The following is a 21,422-nucleotide window of genomic DNA, read 5'->3' as shown; positions in this document are numbered from 1 at the left end:
ATAAAATGTATGGCCTTCAGTTGCCTTGGCAGACAGGAAGGCTTTTAGGAAATGTGTCATGATGGTGATTATGAAGGGATGGGGTAGTCTATATTGATGCTCGAAGTGGAAGGCCTTAAGGAGTCTTGGGAGGAGAATGGCTGGAGACTTTGCTTGCCTGGGGCCACTTGCCCCTTTCTGGCTCTGCCTGGTGGGGGTCTCGCTCCTCGGTCCCCCTGTGCAGACCTTCAACCTGCACACCGACAGCGCCACATTCTTCTCTGGACCCAGCAGAAGCTATTTTGGGTTTGCCTTGGACTTCTACCAGGACAGCAAAGGCAGGTAGGAAGAGGGATGGGCCTGGTGCAAATTCACACTTGAACATGCCCATCTGGACGTTGAGGCCTGTGGCCTGCCAAGAGGAAGAGGCATCCTGGGATAGAAGAGGCCACCAAGATCTACACTGTGCCTCCTGCCATGTTGTGTGGACAAGTTTTGTTTCTATGGCTTTTGTTTTAGCGTGTTTCCTCTCGCCTCCATCCAGGTGTTGCATTTTCATTTTTCAATCTGTGTGACTCCCAGTATTTTATAATGCTACCCTTGCCTTCTGCAGTGGTCTTGTTTGTTTTCCCACACTGAAATGCTCCAACTTTTGGGCAAAGCTATTCAAGGAAGTGAGAGAGAACTCATTTGCAGCACTTCTTTACACAACTTCCAGAGCTGTAGAAGCAATATTTTGAAACTGATTGCACCCGTGGTTAGTTGGTTTACTGTTTGTAGGCGAAGTCATAGAATCCCAGAGTTGGAAGGGGCCACGGAGGCCATCTAGTCCAGCCCCCTGCTCAATGCAGAATCAGCCGAGAGCATCCCTGACCAGTGTTTGTCCTCCCTTTCATTTTTAATGTCTGTCTTGTATTTTGGTGGGATGTGTTTGTTTTAAGATACTCTTATGTGAGCCACTTGAAGCTGCAGTCTGAGCTTTCTGCTCATGACCTGAGTTTGATCCCGGCAGAAGCTGAGTTCAGGTAGCCGGCTCCAGGTTGACTCAGCCTTCCATCCTTCTGAGGTTGGTAAAATGAGTACCCAGCTTGCTGGGGGGGGCGGGGGGAGCGTAGATGACTGGGGAAGGCAATGGCAAACCACCCTGTAAAAAGTCTGCCGTGAAAACATTGTGAAAGCAACGTCACCCCAGAGTCAGAAACGACTGGTGCTTGCACAGGGGACTACCTTTACCTTTTTATGTGAGCCACTTGAGTCTGGGTTCCAGAGAAACTAGGATCTTAACAATTTCTTAACAATCTTAACAATTTCTCCTATGTGTTAGGCATGCAGGGACAATCCTATGAATATTTAGTCACTCACTGTTAAATCTGGGTTTCAGTGAGGTTTACACCCTTGCGATGGACACAGACAATGGCATTCTTACTTTTTTTTTTTTAACTTAATGTCCACTTCTTCCTAATGACTACTATCACCTTTGTTACACCCATTCAGTATTTTTAGAGATTTTACATTTTATGAATTTATTTAAATGTTTTTATCAGGACCTGGCAACTTTTTCCAGAACATGACAGTCAAAAAATCCTTCCTTGCACTCAACCCCGACTGTGGGACTGTTTAGGTGTGTTTCTAATGGATACAGCTGCGTGTGTTTCTACAGAGCCACCATGTGCCTCAGCAGACCTTTCAACCATCTAGCTGTAGATTGTTTGGATGTGTTCTCTGTGGAACTGCTCTTACTTTCTCAGCCAGCATCCTCGAGGCCTGGGGGTGCTCGGCACTGACCCTGGAGACTTCTTCAGGCAAAATGAAAAGCTCCATCATTGAAAATAGCTGCCCAGCATGTGTGTTCTTTCATTTTTCCCTCCAGTAGCTGGAGCTCAGAGATCGCTCAAGTCATTTGGGTATCTGAGGAAGAAAATACAAATCTTACCTTCTCCCATTATATATCTTTGATAAAAGCTGCCTTTTTCAGACCCCTTCAGATCTGTTCCCACAGGCAGTGGCCTCCGCAATGCTAGGGCTGACCTTGCAGATTTTTGTTTTAGAAGAAGAAGAAGATACTGGATTTATATCCCGCCCTCCAGTCCAAAGAGTCTCAGAGCGGCTCACAATCTCCTTTCCCTTCCTCCCCCACAACAGACACCCTGTGAGGTAGATGAAGATATTGGATTTATATCCTGCCCTCCACTCAGAAGAGTCTCAGAGCGGCTCACAATCTCCTTTCCCTTCCTCCCCCACAACAGACACCCTGTGAGGTAGATGAAGACATTGGATTTATATCCCGCCCTGCACTCAGAAGAGTCTCAGAGCAGCTCACAATCTCCTTTCCCTTCCTCCCCCACAACAGACACCCTGTGAGGTAGATGAAGATATTGGATTTATATCCCGCCCTCCACTCAGAAGAGTCTCAGAGCGGCTCACAATCTCCTTTCCCTTCCTCCCCCACAACAGACACCCTGTGAGGTAGATGAAGATATTGGATTTATATCCCGCCCTCCACTCCGAAGAGTCTCAGAGCGGCTCACAATCTCCTTTCCCTTCCTCCCCCACAACAGACACCCTGTGAGGTAGATGAAGACATTGGATTTATATCCCGCCCTCCACTCAGAAGAGTCTCAGAGCAGCTCACAATCTCCTTTCCCTTCCTCCCCCACAACAGACACCCTGTGAGGTAGATGAAGATTTTGGATTTATATCCCGCCCCCCACTCAGAAGAGTCTCAGAGCGGCTCACAATCTCCTTTCCCTTCCTCCCCCACAACAGACACCCTGTGAGGTGGGTGGGGCTGGAGAGGGCTCTCCCGGCAGCTGCCCTTTCAAGGACAACTCCTACAAGAGCTATAGCTGACCCAAGGCCATTCCAGCAGCTGCAAGCGGAGGAGTGGGGAATCAAACCCGGTTCTCCCAGATAAGAGTCCGCGCACTTAACCACTACACCAAACTGGCTCTCAGTCACGGAAAGGGAACAAAGGATGGTATGGGCCAATGTGTGGCTCACTTTTTGATATATATCAAAAAGCACCAGGTTTTGACAGGGAGAGGAGAGTTCTGTGAGAGGAATCTGCTTCGAGGAACTGGTTTCTTCGGCTTCAGGAGGGAAAGGGCTGTGTCTCTTCCTGAGAAGTGGAGCTGATTTCTTTTCTAAAGCAAAACTCTTGCAGAAGGCCCAGATGGGTCAAAGTGTTATGGCCAGCTGCCTAAGAGGAGTTCAACGCCGTTCTGTTTTCTGGCTTTAGCATGAACGTGGTTGTGGGAGCCCCTCGGGCCAACACATCGCAGCCTGGAGTGAAGGAGGGAGGCGCTGTCTACCTGTGTCCCTGGAAGTCCAGTGGTGGGCCCTGCACTCCCATCCAATTTGATGCTGAAGGTGAGTGAGCCCAGGAGAAAAGAGGGACGTTTCCCAGTTACAGTAAAGCCCACACAATCCATCAGGGCTGGGCGTCTCTCGCAGTGCTTCCAAAGCTCGGGCAGGGTGAGCTGTTCCCACGATCCTGTGAAGGTGAGGAACCCTAGAGTTTGTGTCTGCTCTACAAGCAGTAGCTGGGTGCGAGATGTAGCCATTTGTAATAAATTCATACTTAAAGCGGAAGGGGTGTTAGGGCCATAGAAACCATATTCACCTGCCCAGAGATGATGTCCAGAAACAGTAGCAGAGCACATTCACACCCGACCAACGTGTGCAGAGGCCTCCAGAAGTGGGCACTGGTGCCAACCAGCTCCACACCCTAAGAACTGGAGGCTTGTGACAGTTCAAGACGGGATCTGGGAGTATTCTGGTGCAATGCATGTAAGTGATAAAAATGTTACTTTTTTTGAGAAATTTTTAAGTAATTACCTGGGGTTGGATCCAACATTGCCTCTGATTTAAGAAAGAAATCCTGTGTTGGAGGAGCAGTTCCTTCCTCTCCCAGAATATTTTGGACCTCTGGAGGTTCAAAGAGCTTCAGGTTCCCTGAGTTCGATCCCAGTGGAAGCTTGGTTCAGGTAGCCGGCTCCAGGTTGACTCAGCCTTCCATTCTTCTGAGGTCAGTAAAACGAGTACCCAGCTTGCTGGGAGGAAAGTGTAGATGACTGGGGAAGGCAATGACAAACCACCCTTAAGAAGTCTGTCATGAAAATGTTGTGATGCGATGTCGCCCCAGAGTCAGAAACAACTAATGTTTGCACAGGGGTGCTTCACCTTTTGCCAAAATAGCAGAAGGATTTCCAGGTCAGCCAAAGGGTTGCTATTTGGTGTTCATGCAACCTTGGACATGTCAAACATGAGAAATAGAAATAAGGCAGTTGGCATGGAATGGTCTAGTACAGTTTCCCTCCTAAAAGAGGCCTATCTCCTAGACTGGTGAAGGCCGAGCAGCTGGAAGTCATAGAATGTCTGGTTTTGAGAATTCTTGGATTTGGGGAAGAAGGGACTTCCAGGAATATGCTGGCAGCATGCAGCTGAGGGATTGTATAGGATACACTCCAATTTATAATGCGTTTGTCATCATTCCGGCATCCCTTGTTCATCTTGTAATTTGCAGCATGTGGGTTGGATCCAGACAGGTTTCCCCCACACACACCTGTCCCATTTCTCCTTATTACGACATTGATCCCACTTGGCTCTAGTCCACACAGACCCCATGAGCTGCAGCAGAACAATTTTGATGGTCAAAGGGAGCAGTTTCCTCCCTCTTTAACCAATGGAAAGGCTGGTTGGATCCAACCCGTAGTGAGTTATTATCTGGAATGTGTGTCTTCTGGGAACTTTTTTGATGGATTTTTTGTAAGCTGTGAAGGGGCGGGTTGGAGAGCTGGGAGGATCATCCCTTGCCTGCTCGGGTACATATAAAGTTGCCTCACACTGACTCAGATCCTTGGCCCATTCCTTGGAGGCTTTTCAACAGAGGCTGGCTATCTGGCAGCAATGGGGATCCCTGTGAATTTAAAAAAGTAAAGCACCAGTCATTTTTGACTGTGGGGCGACATCGCATCACAGCGTTTTCACAGCAGACCTTTTACAGAGTGGTTTGCCATTGCCTTCCCCAATCGTCTACACCTTACCCACCCCCCCACAGCAAGCTGGGGACTCATTTTACCAACCTCGGAAGGTTGGAAGACTGAGTCAACCTTGAGCCGGTTGCTTGAACCCAACTTCCGTCAGGATCGAACTCAGGTCATGAGCAGAAAGCTCAGACTGCAGTACTGAAGCTTTACCACTCTGTGTTACGGGGCCGCCTATGAATTTAGGGGGAGGTATTTGTGAAGTGCCTGCATTTTGCAGGGGGTTGGACGAGATGATCCTGGAGGTCCCTTCCAGCTCTATGATTCCAGGGTAACTATTGTCTACTCAGATTGGCAGTGACTCTTCAGGGTCTCGGGCAGAGAGGTCTTCCACGTCACCTGCCACCTGAACCCTTCATGTGGAGATGCCGGGGATTGAAACTAGGACCTTCTGTAAGCAAAGCAGGGACTCTGCCATTGAGCCACAGTCCCTGGTCTTCTAAGGAGAGGTCTGTGGTCCCTGTCTTCCCTCATTCATGTCTTGCTTCTTTTCCTCTGTCACTGCTGGCCAGGTGACCGCACAGGCACATTCGGATCCATTACTGCGAAAACATTCAAGTCCAACCAGTGGTTTGGAGCATCTGTAAGCACCTGGAAAGACAACGTCCTGGTGGGTATTACAAGCCAGTCAGTTCTGAGAAACTAAGGACAGGAAAAGAGAGATTGTCACAGCTCAGAAATTCGCTTCAACGTTTTGAGAAGTCGGATGTGAAAATCTGCCTTTGAAAGATTCTGTCTTTTGATGGATGATGCTATTGGATTTATACCCCACCTTCCACTCCGAATCTCAGAGTCTCAGAGTGGTTTACAATCTCCTTTCTCTTCCTCCCCCACAACAGACACCTTGTGAGGTAGATGAAGATATTGGATTTATATCCTGCCCTCCACTCCAAAGAGTCTCAGAGCGGCTTACAATCTCCTTTCTCTTCCTCCCCCACAACAGACACCCTGTGAGGTGGGTGGGGCTGAGAGGGCTCTCACAGCAGCTGCCCTTTCAAGGACAACTCCTACAGGAGCTGTGGCTGACCCAAAGCTATTCCAGAGCTGCGAGTGGGGAATCAAACCTGGTTCTCCCAGACACTTAACCACTACACCAAACTAGATATGATTGAAAATTCTGGTTTTGGTTTGCAGTAAAGAGTGTGTGCTCTCCAAGGGTGACTTGACTGCAAAGGAGACCTTGGGGAGGGCGGGGTATAAATTGAATTAAATAAATAAATAAATAAAACATTATTGTGATAAATCCCACCAGCACCATCACCTGAGCTGCCTTGAGCCTGTGGCTCGACAGTGGAAGAGCAGCCCACCAAGGAAGGCGGTGGGGGGGAGCGTCTGGCCCCAGAAAAGGCAGGCTTTTCTCTTGACACTTGTGTCAGCTGCAGTGCTAGAAGCAGGAGAGCCTATTATTCAGTGGAAAAGCTGTTCCTGTTTCACACATAATTGGTTTAGCTGTCATGGATTCTCTCCAAGAATTGTGTATTATTTCTATCCCGCTTTTCTCTCCACGAGGACCCAAAGCGAGTCTCCTCTATTCTGTCCTCCAAACAACAACCCTGTGAGGTAGGCTAGGCTGAGAGATCCTGCAGTCTGCCTCCGTGGCAGAGGGGGGATTTGAACGTAGGTCTCTCAGATCTTAGACAGGCACCCCAACCCACACTGTGCCACAGAGGACTGAAGTTTCATGAAATGCTGAGTCAGCTGATAATGTAAATATGTTCAATGGAAATTACCTTCAATTGTTCACTTGGTTCTTTTGTTTCAGTGTACGCATGCATTTTTAAAAACCCAATCAGAAGCCTTGAAAAATACTTGAAAAACTGTTTGGGAGGGTGGCAGAGGAGAGAGGTAACTGCTGCAGCCATGCACAGGACTGCTGGATTAACTTGCATCCCCTTCCAAGAGGAAGAATCAGGTTTGCCTTGGCCCACCATGAAACAAAACCAGCTTGATCACAGCCTGCAGGTTGGCATGGGGGGGAGGGAGGGGAGCTTGTTCTGTCAGCTGCTGGGGCCTGGAATTCAGCAGTCCACCTTCTAATGTTCCTCTGCTTGCAGCTTCAAGGCCATTATGGAGAATGCTGCAAAATAAAGGGAGCCAATTCAAAGGAGAAGAATTTGCATGAGAATATCTCTCACCTCCCCCCCACACACACACAAATTCATTCAGGTCTATCAAGAAGGGCCAGGAGGACAGAATGGGCCACCTCTCATTTTTGGTGTAGTGGTTTAGCCAGTTTGGTGTAGTGGTGCAGTGGTTAAGTGTGCGGACTCTTATCTGGGAGAACCGGGGTTGATTCCCCCCTCCTCCACTTGCACCTGCTGGAATGGCCTTGGGTCAGCCATAGCTCTGGCAGAGGTTGTCCTTGAAAGGGCAGCTGCTGTGAGAGCCCTCTCCAGCCCCACCCACCTCACAGGGTGTCTATTGTGGGGGAGGAAGGGAAAGGAGATTGTGAGCTGCTCTGAGACTCTGTCCTTGAAAGGGCAGCTGCTGGGAGAGCCCTCTCCAGCCCCACCCACCTCATAGGGTGTCTGTTGTGGGGGAGGAAGGGAAAGGAGATTGTGAGCTGCTCTGAGACTCTTTGGAGTGGAGGGCGGGATATAAATCCAATATCTTCATCTACCTCACAGGGTGTCTGTTGTGGGGGAGGAAGGGAAAGGAGATTGTGAGCCGCTCTGAGACTCTTTGGAGTGGAGGGCGGGATATAAATGCAATATCATCATCAATATCATTTGGGAGACAGAACTGTGGGCTGGTGTCTAAGTTCTTTTCTGCACAGTTCCTATTCATTTTAATGGGCCTTTGCAGGAGAAATTCCCAGTGAATTTGCACATGTGTCAGCTGTCCCTGTTTTCTGGAGACATTCCCTGTTCTGTTTTCATACTAGCAATGCTTTTTTACAGTCTTGCACACAAAAGCTTATACCCAGTATAAAACTTTGTTCGTCTTAAAGATGCCACTGGACTCAAAACTTGGTGCACACCAAAGCTTATAACTGGAATAAAGCTTTGTCAGTCTTAGGGTTGGCAGGCCCCACTCAAGAAATATCTGGGGACTTTGGGAGTGGATCCAGGAGCAAGGGTGTGACAAGCACAACTGAACTCTGAAGGAAGTTCTGGCCATCACATCTAAAGTGACTGTGTGCCTTTAAAATGCCTTCCCTCCATTTGGAAATAATTAAGGATGGAGCAGCTTCTTCAGGGCTCGTAGAATCGGACCGATCTTTTTGAAACCTGAAGAGATTTTTGAGGAGAGGCACCGGATGCTATTCTGAAAATCTGGTACCTCTGCCTCAAAAAGCAACTCCTGCAGGGCCTCAGAAACCCATGGATCGATTCTCCAATATACCCTATAGGAACCAGTCTCTGTAGGGAATAATGGAGTGCCCAGCAGACATTCTGTCAGAGATGTAGAAGCAGTGACCACAGGACTCACCAGTCACAGGGAGCAATCCCAAGGAAGACACTCGAAACAGACAGCAGGTTACACAAACTGTATTGGGTTCAGGCAGGTAACAAAGTCAATAGCCAGTCCAAGAGTCATACACTTACACACAAGTAGAGCCAGGCAGAGGTACAAATACAGAGTCCAAGGGAGTAGTCCTACACGGTCCAAAGTCATCGATCCAATATTCATCCTCCAAACAGTATGCCACGCAAGTATCGTTCTTTTCCTAACCCCACAGTGAACTGGTAGCTGGCTACTGTATTTCTAGTGGTCTTAGCCAATCACAATGCAAACTGGGTAAGTGGCCTACACCTAATGACAACGTATCACCTGTAACAAGGATGACTCAATCCCTGACAGTTCCAAGCCTCCTTAAAGGAATAGGACACTGTCACATCCAACTCCCCCCCCCCTCCGGTTTCTGCTGACCTTGAAGTGGGGGGGAGGTCTCTAAACCAGGGGACCCCCCTGCCCCCAACTGGTCTTCAGTGTGTCACTTGGACTCCAACTTCTTCAGACTGAGACGGCCACCCCCCTGAATCTGCAATCACCCCGTTTGCTAGTCCTGACAAAGACGTGGCATCCTCTGCAGGCAGAGTGGTGGTGAGTGATCCGACCTGCTTCCCCTTTGTCCCCTCCCAGGCCTGCGCCCCTTTGCTGCACTGGAATGTCATCCACGGCAACAGGGAGGAGGCCACCCAGACGCCCGTGGGCAGCTGCTTCGTGGCCACCGGGAGCCTGCAGCGCTTTGTCGAATACTCCCCGTGCCGCGCAATCCAAGCCCACTCTGTGTACAGGGCAACGCATTTTGGTGAGTATGGTTGGGGGCGGGGGAGAGAGGACCTCAGGCCCCCAGCCCTTGAGCCAGCAGTGGAAAGAAAGCTTGCCCGGAACTTTTATGGAGTTCATCAGGATATGGAGTTCATCAGGATCTCCCGCATAGGCTTGTTTGCGAGATGAATAAAGGCCGTCTGTCTGCCACATCTGGTCCTTATGAAGGCCGCAGAGGTTTCCGCACAGACGTTTCGTGGCTAAACTACATCTGCAAAACGTTGCCGGCTAGTTGTCAGCTTTCTTTGTCTTTCCCCATTTTGCTGAAAGATTTCCAGACAGGTTCGGTGTGACTTTCGGTGGTTCGGAGAGCCAGTTTGGTGTCGTGGTTAAGTGAGCGGACTCTTATCTGGGAGAACCGGGTTTGATTCCCCACTCCTCCACTTGCACCTGCTGGAATGGCCTTGGGTCAGCCATAGCCCTGGCAGAGGTTGTCCTTGAAAGGGCAGCTGCTGTGAGAGCCCTCTCCAGCCCCACCCACCTCACAGGGTGTCTGTTGTGGGGGAGGAAGGGAAAGGAGATTGAGAGCCGCTCTGAGACTCTTCGGAGTGGAGGGCGGGATATAAATCCAATATCTTCATCTACCTCACAGGGTGTCTGTTGTGGGGGAGGAAGGGAAAGGAGATTGTGAGCCGCTCTGAGACTCTTCGGAGTGGAGGGCGGGATATAAATCCAATATCTTCATCTACCTCACAGGGTGTCTGTTGTGGGGGAGGAAGGTAAAGGAGATTGAGAGCCGCTCTGAGACTCTTCGGAGTGGAGGGCGGGATATAAATCCAATATCTTCATCTACCTCACAGGGTGTCTGTTGTGGGGGAGGGGGGGAAGGGAAAGGAGATTGTGAGCCGCTCTGAGACTCTTCGGAGTGGAGGGCGGGATATAAATCCAGTATCTTCTTCTTCATCTTCTTTCTGGGAAGGACTGCAGTCAAAGCACCATTGCACACTGTGTGTCCTGCCCTTATTGGCCATCTGTCAGCAATGTGGATCCTGTGAATTTAGGGGGAGATATTTGTGAATTTTCTGACCCTGGGGTCCCTTCCAACTCTAGGATTCTATAAGGTGTTTAATTGGTAAATATGCATGACACATAATTTTCTTACTAATTTTTTGTTCCAGCTTGATTTTCCCCCCAATACGTAGATATTTTTCCAATCCTGATAAACAAAAGAGGGCATTAATGGTATACCAGTTATTTTAAAAATATATTGTTGTTGTTGTTGTTGTTGTTGTTGTTATTATTATTATTATTATTATTATTATTATTATTATTATTATTATTATTATTATTATTATTTGTTCGATTTATATCCCGCCCTACCCCACCAAAGCGGGCTCAGGGCGGCTTACAACACAGAATGCTAACAGTAAATCAGTTTAAAATACATTAATGATTATACAGTAAAATACATAAAAACATATAAAACACACATCAATATACTATGCTACCTCTTCCTTAAGTCGGTTCTTCAAGTATTCCAGTGTTCAAATATTCTGATGTTCATAAGTTTAAATATTCAGCCATCCCGGTATCGGTCAGTAATATGCCAACCGGAAGAGAGCTGTTTTACAGGCCCTGCGGAACTGTTCAAGATTCCGCAGGGCCCTCACCTCCTCCTTTCAACCAAATCCAAATTAGATTTTAAAAATATAAATTTTGTCGCCTAGTTTGTTTCCGAACGAATGTAAGGTTCCGAAAAAAAATGAGAACATTGAATATGAAGGAAGAGTTAATGGCATAATTTGCACCCGCTGTGAATTAGGGAACGTAATAGAACGTATTAATGAGGCTAAATTTGTCATTCTCAGCAAATGACAAGCGCTACTGTGAAGTTGGATTCAGCTCCGCCATCTCTGAGGTGAGTCTTGGAGGGGGGAGGACAGAAAGGGCCATGCACTGCCTGCCCTCCAACCATGGTGAGGGCCTGGAGGTCTCCCACTATTACGACTGATTTTCACATGACAAAGATCAGTTCAATATATTGCCGAAGGCTTTCATGGCTGGGGTCCGTTGGTTGATGTAGATCTTCCGAGCTGTGTGGCCGTAGTCTTGGCATTGTGAGACCTGACGTTTCGCCAGCAACTGTGACTAGCATCGTCAGAGGTGTAATCCAAAAAAACTGGAGTTCCCTCTGGGTCAAATTGAGAAAACCTGGGCTTGCCATTGCTGCTAAGCAGATGCTCCACCATGAGCCACAGCCCCTCGCTGAAGAGCCAGTTTGGTGTAGTGGTGAAGTGTGCGGACTCTTATCTGGGAGAACCCGGTTCGACTCCCCACTCCTCCACTTGCACCTGCTGGAATGGCTTTGGGTCAGCCATAGCTCTGGCAGAGGTTGTCCTTGAAAGGGCAGCTGCTGGGAGAGCCCTCTCCAGCCCCGCCCACCTCACAGGGTGTCTGTTGTGGGGGAGGAAGGTAAAGGAGATTGTGAGCCGCTCTGAGACTCTTCGGAGTGGAGGGCGGGATATAAATCCAGTATCTTCATCTACCTCACAGGGTGTCTGTTGTGGTGGGGGGGAAGGGAAAGGAAATTGTGAGCCGCTCTGAGACTCTTCGGAGTGGAGGGCGGGATATAAATCCAATATCTTCATCTACCTCACAGGGTGTCTGTTGTGGGGGGGAAGGGAAAGGAGATTGTGAGCCGCTCTGAAACTCTTCGGAGTGGAGGGCGGGATATAAATCCAATATCTTCATCTACCTCACAGGGTGTCTGTTGTGGGGGAGGAAGGTAAAGGCGATTGTGAGCCACTCTGAGGCTCTTCGGAGTGGAGGGCGGGATATAAATCCAATATCTTCATCTACCTCACAGGGTGTCGTGGGGGGGGGGAGGTATTGTAAGCCGCTCTGAGACTCTTCGGAGTGGAGGGCGGGATACAAATCCAATATCTTCATCTACCTCACAGGGTGTCTGTTGTGGGGGAGGAAGGGAAAGGAGATTGTGAGCCGCTCTGAGACTCTTCGGAGTGGAGGGCGGGATATAAATCCAACATCTACCTCACAGGGTGTCTGTTGTGGGGGAGGAAGGGAAAGGAGATTGTGAGCTGCTCTGAGACTCTTTGGAGTGGAGGGCGGGATATAAATCCAATATCTTCTTCTTCTTGAAGTCACCATCGGAATAATTATTCTCTACGATGTATGTTGACTCTGATGTACATCCCACGAGTGCTCAGAGCTGGCATGCATTATTTTTGCCAACATTTGTGCCCCACTCCAAGCAAGCATGCTGGGTTTGGCAAGTGGGCCTTTGCACAAGCTTTTCACAAGTAGTGTGCTTGTGGATCCGTAGCAGTGCCCTCTGCCCTGACCCTTTCTCTTTTTCTTGCAGTCTGGGAGAGTGTTGCTTGGTGCACCTGGTGGATACTACTTTGGAGGTGAGGTTCTACAGCAGGCAATGAACTGGTGGCGGGGGGGAGGGGGGGAGAATAGGGAAGCAAAGGCATGTACAGCCTGGTTGTTGAGCTACTCCTGCTGCCAGGTGAGGTGGATTAATTCTGTGACCCCTGTGAAAGGTCAGGTGTCCTTGAGCGGATCTGCATTCACACTTCCTCTCTTGTCTAGGTCTAGTCTTCTCAGCCAACCTCTCGGCAGTAGTCGCGAGCTCCCAGGAGTCTCCTCTGTTGCTGCGGACAGTTAGCCAACAACAAGTGACACCAGACTACAGTGAAACAAGCTATGATGATGCCTACCGGGGTCAGTTTGCACTGCAGAGCTGGAGAAAGGGAAGTGGTGGGGCAGCAAGGCCCTCAAAGGTGCCAGCAAGGCCCTCAAAACTGCTGTGCAAAAATTCTGCAACCACTGGCTTATGTTACTGGAGGGGTAGTCATGTTAGTCTGTTGTAGAGGTCAACCAGGCCTGGTGCCTGTGACCCCTTTCTCCCTTCCTTTCTCTCTCCGTCCTTCCTCCCTTCCTTCCTTCCTTTCTCTGTCCCTCCCTCCCTTCCTTTCTCTGTCCCTTCCTCCTTCCCTTCCTTCCTTCCTTCCTCCTTCCTTCCTTCCTTCCCTCCCTTCCTTCTTTTCTCTGTCCCTTCCTCCCTCCCTTCCTCCTTCACTCCCTTCCTTCCTTTCTCTGTCCCCTCCTCCCTCCCTCCCTTCCTTTCTCTGCCCTTTCCTCCCTCCTTTCCTCCTTCCCTCCCTTCCTTTCTCTGTCCCTCCCTCCCTCCCTCCTTCCCTCCTTTCCTTTCTTTCTCTGTCCCTCCCTGCCTCCCTCCCTTCCTCCTTCTCTTCCTTCCTTTCTGTCCCTCCCTCCCTTCCTCTTACCCTCCCTCCCTCCCTTTCTCTGTTCCTTCCTCTCTTCCTCCCTCCCTTCCTCCTTCCCTCCCTTCCTTCCTTTCTGTCCCTCCCTCTCTTCCTCCTTCCCTCCCTCCCTTCCTTCCTATGTCTCTTCCTCCCTCCCTTCCTCCTTCCCTCCCTTTCTTCCTTTCTGTCCCTCCCTCCCTCCCTTCCTTCCTGTCCCTTCCTCCCTCCCTTCCTCCTTCCCTCCCTTTCTTCCTTTCTGTCCCTCCCTCCCTTCCTTCCTTCCTGTCCCTTCCTCCCTCCCTTCCTCCTTCCCTCCCTTCCTTTCTTTCTGTCCCTCCCTTCCTCCTTCCCTTCCTTCCTTTCTTCCTCCCTTGCTCCCTCCCTCCCTCCATTTTGGGGTGGAGCCTCCCTCCTTGCTTGGTGTAGTGGTTTGATTCCCCACTCCTCCACTTGCAGCTACTGGAATGGCCTTGGGTCAGCCATAGCTCTGGCAGACGTTGTCCTTGAAAGGGCAGCTGCTGTGAGAGCCCTCTGAGCCCCACCCACCTCACAGCCTGTCTGTTGTGGGGGGAGAAGATATAGGAGATTGTGAGCCACTCTGAGACTCTGATTCAGAGAGAAGGGCAGGGTATAAATCTGCAGACTCTTGCAGCTGGTCCTCTCCAGGCAGGGGAAAATGCGCACCACATATGTTCAAGGTTATGTGGGGGGAAAGTTGTGGATGAGTCATTGGGCCCCAAAATGCAGGGAATTCAGGGTGAGCCACAATTTCCTAAAATTGACCTGTGACCTTGAGAAGTTCAGACACCATCTGCCCTCTTTCCTTCCATGCAGGCTATTCAGTGGCTTTGGGGGAGTTTGATGACGATCCACAGTCCCCAGGTAAGGGAATGGACTACTCTGCCAGGGCAACATCAGGATAGGAGATAGAAAAGGTGACTGGAGGATGGATATTCTGGGAAGACTCTTCCTCCTTCCACTCTTTAGCCAAGGTTTCCTTTGCCAATCCTGCACCCACCCCATGTATAAAATATGAATCCTGGCATGAGCATATTTGGCAGGGTTGCTCTAAGACCCCGTGTGACTCTCTCCCCATGACCAATATGAGTCATGATGCTAGGATTGCCCCTCCCCTTTCATCCACAGTGACCCTCCGATGCCCCCAATAGCTCCGTCTCCAGCAGGGACCCAGGTGGGCCAGAGAGCTGAGAAGTTGATCTCTTGAGGGTTCCTTTGTCTCTTAAATGGTTCTTCTGTTTGCAGAATACGTTGTGGGTGTTCCAAACAAACATCTAACAAGAGGAGTGGTGAGTACACTCTACACTCTGCATCTTTGTGGCTGATTGAAGGGGGGGGGGCAGCTGGGTTCATGTCTGTTTTGTCTCCTGTGCATCCAGAGGCAGGGAGGGGCACAGCTCTGAATCTTAAAAAGAGAGCGATGCGGGGCCTGAAGCCCTCCGAATCACGCCAAATGAATCTCAAGCTGACTAGCACTGGAGATCTGAATCTGCTTTATACCACAGTAGACCCTTAGTCCATCCCAGTCCTGTCTACCCAGACTGGTAGCCACTCTCCAGGGTCTCAGGTTGGGGCCTGATTCCCTTGATTCTTCCTCCAAAGAGGAGGAGTCAGCTGGCTGGCCTATGACACTATCATGAGCCTTGTTCTAGCTCTGAGAGGGCAACCACCAACATTCGGACTACCTGACCCAGTTTTTACAGAGACCCCTGGTTTTAGAAATAGGTTAGCAGCACAGTTTTTCCAAAGCAGGGCATTCCATGCGCTCCGAGAGTTGGGTTTTGTCCATAATTTATAGTGGTTACAAGTTAGCATTGGGGAGGGATGGTGGCTCAGTGGTAGAGCATCTGCTTGGGAAGCAGAAGGTCCCAGGTTCAATCCCCAGCATCTCCCACTAAAAAGGCTCCAGGCAAATAGGTGTGAAAAACCTCAGCTGGAGACCCTGGAGAGCCGCTGCAGTCTGAGAAGACAATACTGACTTTGATGGACCAAAGGTCTGATTCAGTATAAGGCAGCTTCATATGTTCATATATGTTCATATGTTCATAGCATCGCTCTCCCTCTCTGCATGGCGCCCTGCATCTACAGCAGTTCATAATCAACACCCTGAACTCTGCCTTCAGCTTGATGAGCGCCTTCAGAAGGGGGCAGTGGGGAAGGTCTCTGGGGCTTGTCGCTTCGTTATATACTTCAGTGTCAAGAACATCTCTTGCCATGAGCGCATCCATCGTGGTCCAGGCCTATGTAAACCATTATGACTTGTTTTCAGCTAGGTTTGCTTGCTTGCTGATCTATCCTGTTATGTCTGTAACGAATATTTTTACCCTGTTTTACCCTGGGATTGTGGCACGGCCAACATCTGAGGGTCAAGCAGCTTTATCTGCTACCCAGAGACTCCTGCTTTCGCTTTTGAGTGAAACCTGCACCAGCTAGCTCAGATGGAGAGGGGAAAGGGATGCCTTTTATTGGTAGAGCCAGTTTGGTGTAGTGGTTAAGTGTGCGGACTCTTATCTGGGAGAACCGGGTTTGATTCCCCACTCCTCCACTTGCACCTGCTGGAATGGCCTTGGGTCAGCCATAGCTCTGGCAGCTGCTGTGAGAGCCCTCTCCAGACCCACCCACCTCACAGGGTGTCTGTTGTGGGGGAGGAAGGGAAAGGAGATTGTGAGCCGCTCTGAGACTCTTTGTAGTGGAGGGCGGGATATAAATCCAATATCATTATCATTCATTATCATTAGAGAAAAAGGCACTTTGAGTTTAAGCATGTAACGGCTGGGACCCAAGGGTATATCTGTATGTACTGAACCTGGGGGCTCAGTTTCACCAAGACTTCATCTTGGAACTGTAACAGCTTCTCATGAATGAATAAACCTTATTTGACTACATCATAGAGTCATTGATGGGGATTGTGTAGCTCTTGACGATCACAGCCTGTTGCAAGCTGTAGGTCTTTTACTCCCTCTCTGTCTCTGTCTCTCTCTCTCCTTGTTCCCATGGTAGGTAGAAATTTTGTCCTTCATGCAAGTCCGGTGGACCCTCCCCAGTGAAAAGGTAGGACCCTCCTGCCTCTCTCCTAGGGGATTTGCAAATTCTGGTTTGGAGAATTCACTGAGATTGGCAGCTGAAGTCTGGGGGGGGGGGGGAGCAGGGCTTGGGGAAGAGGTGGGGAAGAGGTGGGGAAGAGGTGGAGCCTCAGTGGGGTATAATAACATAGAATCCATCCTCCAAAGCAGCCATTGGCACCTCATCCCTGTAGGTACCCTGGCTCCATCCCTCCTCTCACCCTGCATGCCTTCCTGGGCCCAGACTGAGGGCCAAAGGGTGGGGCACAGATGGGTACCTGGTCCTCCCCTCGTCTGTTGTGGATATCAAGAACTTCTCCCTGATGCCGCTTCCTCCCCTGTAGAATTGCAGGTTTCTTCTTCTGGACCTTGGACACGGTTGGGAAATGCCTGAAGATTTTGGGGGTGGAGCCTGGGGAGGGCGGGGCTTAGAGAGGTGGCGTGACCTCAGCAGGGTATAATGTCGTAGAGCCCTCCTTCCAAAGCAGTCATTTTCTCCAGGGGAAAGATCTTGGTCATCTGGAGATCGATTGTAACAGTGAGCGGTCTCCAGGTGCTACCTGGAAGCTGGCAACCCTAGCTGAACAAAGGAGTCATTTCTCTGCTCCCCCTCTGTTCTCAATCGCCTTTCCTCTTGCAGATGGCATCGTATTTTGGGCACACCGTTGCAGTAGCTGATATAAATGGAGACGGGTAAGGAGGAGGGAGCGGCAAATTTCAGTCTAGCAAAGCTTTGAAGGTGGGCTAACCAGGGCTTATCCAGTTATTATAATTGTTATTGACGTTATTTTTATAGAAGCAATTATATCTCACTTTCCGCCCTGACAAGGGCCACCAAGGAAGCTAACAAATTAAAACATATGCAATAAAATCACTTTTAAAAACCCTAAAGGCCACTCCCAAAAAACCATTAAAACCAGGCCTAATGACATAAAAAACAAAGACAACTGGGGGGGAGGAGGAAGGAGAGAGAGAGGTGAAAAGAAAGCAACTTTAAATTCATTCTCCAAGTCGCTGGCTGGCTCAGTTTGGAGAAGTGATTTAAAGAGCGAAATGTCTTCTCCAAGCTGGCCATTGGAGTGGGGGGGGGGGCTTTGAGAGCCACATGTGACTCCTGAGCCACAGTTTGCCCCCCCCCCCCCCGGTCTTGCTGAAAGACTCAGGTACCCAGTCAGGGTGGATCTGGGCCTCTCTTAGTGGGGGATGGACTGACAAAGCATATTCAAGGAGGTATCTAAAGATTAATGAGCAGCATCACTTCCAGTCGTGAGCCAGCCGCTCCATGTCTCTGTTGGGCCAGAGTCTTACAGTACCAAGCGTGTGGCACATTCCATCTGGGCACCTTCTGGCTGGAAACTCTGTCCTGGCTTTCCCAGCTTCCTTTTTCCTGCCAAAGAGCTTCCCATCGTTGCCTCTGCTGCCCTCACCTGCTGGCTGCCCATTCCTGCAGCCAGAACAACAAGAGGAGAGAAAGGGGCTCTGCCATCACTTCGAGGATGAAGCATCCCCCAGGTCAGGCGTTTTGAGATGGGACCCAACCCTAGACTTCCACTGAGGGCCTTTATGCAAAGTAACTGTGCCCCGCCTGCTTCCCAACATGAAACGCAAGAATCTCACATCAGTTAACTGCAAACCACGTTATTTAGAGCTGCTGACTACAGGTTGGAAAGTCTTGTAAGTTTGGAGGCAGAGTCTGGGGGGGGGGGGGCTTTGGGGAGGGGAGGGGCTAACATAATAGTGGGTTGTTAAGAGCAAGCAGTTTTCTGATGATGCTCTCTTGACCTCTGCTGGGCAAGACAAATAATAATGGGCATAATAAGCAGTGCAAGTGAAAAGGCCAGGATGACTGGATGTAGGGTTGCGAAGTCCCCTTCCTCCCGGAGTGAGGGACATTGGGCTGGTGGGGGGGAACTTCCCTCTATTGTGCCGGCGCAATGATGTCACCCGGAAGTGACATCATCGCACTGGCAATGCCATGCACGGCCACTCTAGGCATTTCTAGGAAAACTCTGTGGTTTTCCCCGGACACGCTAGCCATTTGGGAGGTTAAAACTCTATGGTACCTGTTGTACCTTACAGCTTTCCCTCCCAAATGGCTAGAGCATCCGGGAAAACCATAGCGTTTTCCTGGAAACACCTAGAGCCCCACTCCCCCAGAGCCTCCGATACCTCCAGATCAATTCCCCATTATACCCTACGAGAATCGATCTCCACATAGGGAATAATGAAGTGCCCAGCAGACATTTCCTCCCCTTCCCCCATTTCTGGCAACTCTAAAGCGAGCGATTGGCATCTCTACTCACGAGTTGCTGCCAACTTCTTCAAAGTAACACAGACACACCATCCCAAGAGGAAGCCTTTCAGTCGGAGACTGAAGTCTCCAAAGGTGGAAAGTCACACCGGCCAGCTGATTGGGGGCGGGAAGGAACCTGGGAAAGTGAGAGAGCCCCTGCTGGGACCTGGGGATTGGCAAGCCTAGTACCCACTGAAGCTGCTGCAGGACCTGCCTTTAAGGATGGCTCAGGCCCAGGAGAGAAGAGGATGAGTGGGTGACAGAAGGCCTCAAACTGGTCCTGCGGTTGCCAGCCCCACCGTTGCCCTGGGCAGAAGGCAAGATCAGAGCCCTGCACCAATCGGTGCCTTTAAAGGCCACTCTGGTCGTGTCTGAAGCTTCCACAGACACTGAAGTGGCAGGGGGCGTTTGGGAGGAATCTGAGTCCCTGGCACGGTGTGTCCAACCTCTCCTAAATCTCTCCTCCCTTCACCCCCAGGAAAGACGACATTCTTGTGGGGGCCCCCCTCTTCATGGAGCGCCATTCGGACAGCAAACTCTATGAAGTGGGGAGAGTCTACTTGTACCTGCAGCGGAAGACCCCCCAGGCGTACAGCGTCCCCTGGCAGAAACTGACCGGCACGGAGGCCTATGGGCACTTTGGCATGGCGATTGCACCCCTGGGTGATGTGGACCAGGACGGATACACCGGTGAGGAGGGGGCGCCTTTCTGATCTCCTGCAAAATTTCCGTTTGCTTTCTCCTCTCCATTCCCTGTCCTTCCTGCCAGCAGCCCCCAAAGGAGCAACAAACAAAGAGAGCTTCCAGGGTGTCTTCCAGAGTGTCTGTTGTGGGGGAGGAAGGGAAAGGAGATTGTGAGCCGCTCTGAGACTCTTCGGAGTGGAGGGCGGGATATAAATCCAATATCTTCATCTATCTCACAGGGTGTCTGTTGTGGGGGAGGAAGGGAAAGGAGATTGTGAGCCACTCTGAGACTCTTCGGAGTGGAGGGCGGGATATAAATCCAATATCTTCATCTATCTCACAGGGTGTCTGTTGTGGGGGAGGAAGGGAAAGGAGATTGTGAGCCGCTCTGAGACTCTTCGGAGTTGAGGGCGGGATATAAATCCAATATCATCATCTACCTCACAGGGTGTCTGTTGTGGGGGAGGAAGGGAAAGGAGATTGTGACCCTCTCTGAGACTCTTCGGAGTGGAGGGCGGGATATAAATCCAATATCTTCATCTACCTCACAGGGTGTCTGTTGTGGGGGAGGGAGGGAAAGGAGATTGTGAGCCTCTCTGAGACTCTTGGGAGTTGAGGGCGGGATATAAATCCAATATCTTCATCTACCTCACAGGGTGTCTGTTGTGGGGGAGGAAGGGAAAGGAGATTGTGAGCCGCTCTGAGACTCTTCAGAGTGGAGGGCGGGATATAAATCCAATATCATCATCTACCTCACAGGGTGTCTGCTGTGGGGGAGGGAGGGAAAGGAGATTGTGAGCCGCTCTGAGACTCTTGGGAGTGGAGGGCGGGATATAAATCCAATATCTTCATCTACCTCACAGGGTGTCTGTTGTGGGGGAGGAAGGTAAAGGAGATGGTGAGCCGCTCTGAGACTCTTGGGAGTGGAGGGCGGGATATAAATCCAATATCTTCATCTACCTCACAGGGTGTCTGCTGTGGGGGAGGAAGAGAAAGGAGATTGTGAGCCGCTCTGAGACTCTTCGGAGTGGAGGGCGGGATATAAATCCAATATCTTCATCTACCTCACAGGGTATCTGCTGTGGGGGAGGAAGAGAAAGGAGATTGTGAGCTGCTCTGAGACTCTTCGGAGTGGAGGGCAGGATATAAATCCAATATCTTCATCTACCTCACAGGGTGTCTGTTGTGGGGGAGGGAGATAAAGGAGATTGTGAGCTGCTCTGAGACTCTTCAGAGTGGAGGGCGGGATATAAATCCAATATCTTCATCTACCTCACAAGGTGTCTGTTGTGGGGGAGGAAGGGAAAGGAGATTGTGAGCCGCTCTGAGACTCTTCGGAGTGTAGGGCGGGATATAAATCCAATATCTTCATCTACCTCACAGGGTGTCTGTTGTGGGGGAGGAAGGTAAAGGAGATTGTGAGCCGCTCTGAGACTCTTCGGAGTGTAGGGCGGGATATAAATCCAATATCTTCATTTACCTCACAGGGTGTCTGTTGTGGGGGAGGAAGGGAAAGGAGATTGTGAGCCGCTCTGAGACTCTTCGGAGTGTAGGGCGGGATATAAATCCAATATCTTCATCTACCTCACAGGGTGTCTGTTGTGGGGGAGGAAGGGAAAGGAGATTGTGAGCCACTCTGAGACTCTTCGGAGTGGAGGGCGGGATATAAATCCAATATCTTCATCTACCTCACAGGGTGTCTGTTGTGGGGGAGGAAGGGAAAGGAGATTGTGAGCCACTCTGAGACTCTTCGGAGTGGAGGGCAGGATATAAATCCAATATCTTCATCTACCTCACAGGGTGTCTGTTGTGGGGGAGGAAGGGAAAGGAGATT

At 50.2% G+C, this 21,422-nt stretch overlaps 1 protein-coding gene across 1 annotated transcript in view; it reads left to right on the top strand.

The window, feature by feature from the left end:
- Positions 1-136: 136 nt before the first annotated feature.
- Positions 137-21,422, top strand: part of ITGA2B (integrin subunit alpha 2b) — a 60,416-nt gene continuing 39,130 nt past the window's right edge. The window contains exons 1-12 of the mRNA XM_060255269.1: positions 137-321; positions 3,218-3,348; positions 5,537-5,634; positions 9,111-9,279; positions 11,108-11,157; positions 12,622-12,667; positions 12,855-12,986; positions 14,366-14,413; positions 14,795-14,838; positions 16,550-16,600; positions 17,252-17,304; positions 19,383-19,594. Of these exons, the coding sequence (XP_060111252.1) occupies positions 137-321; positions 3,218-3,348; positions 5,537-5,634; positions 9,111-9,279; positions 11,108-11,157; positions 12,622-12,667; positions 12,855-12,986; positions 14,366-14,413; positions 14,795-14,838; positions 16,550-16,600; positions 17,252-17,304; positions 19,383-19,594 (1,219 nt within the window). The remainder of the gene's footprint in view (positions 322-3,217; positions 3,349-5,536; positions 5,635-9,110; positions 9,280-11,107; positions 11,158-12,621; positions 12,668-12,854; positions 12,987-14,365; positions 14,414-14,794; positions 14,839-16,549; positions 16,601-17,251; positions 17,305-19,382; positions 19,595-21,422) is intronic.

This window comes from Heteronotia binoei, chromosome 15 (assembly GCF_032191835.1).
Source record: "Heteronotia binoei isolate CCM8104 ecotype False Entrance Well chromosome 15, APGP_CSIRO_Hbin_v1, whole genome shotgun sequence".
Taxonomy (NCBI): domain Eukaryota; kingdom Metazoa; phylum Chordata; class Lepidosauria; order Squamata; family Gekkonidae; genus Heteronotia; species Heteronotia binoei.
Note: the sequence above shows the minus strand (reverse complement) of the source record. Positions and strands in the feature narration are given on the sequence as shown.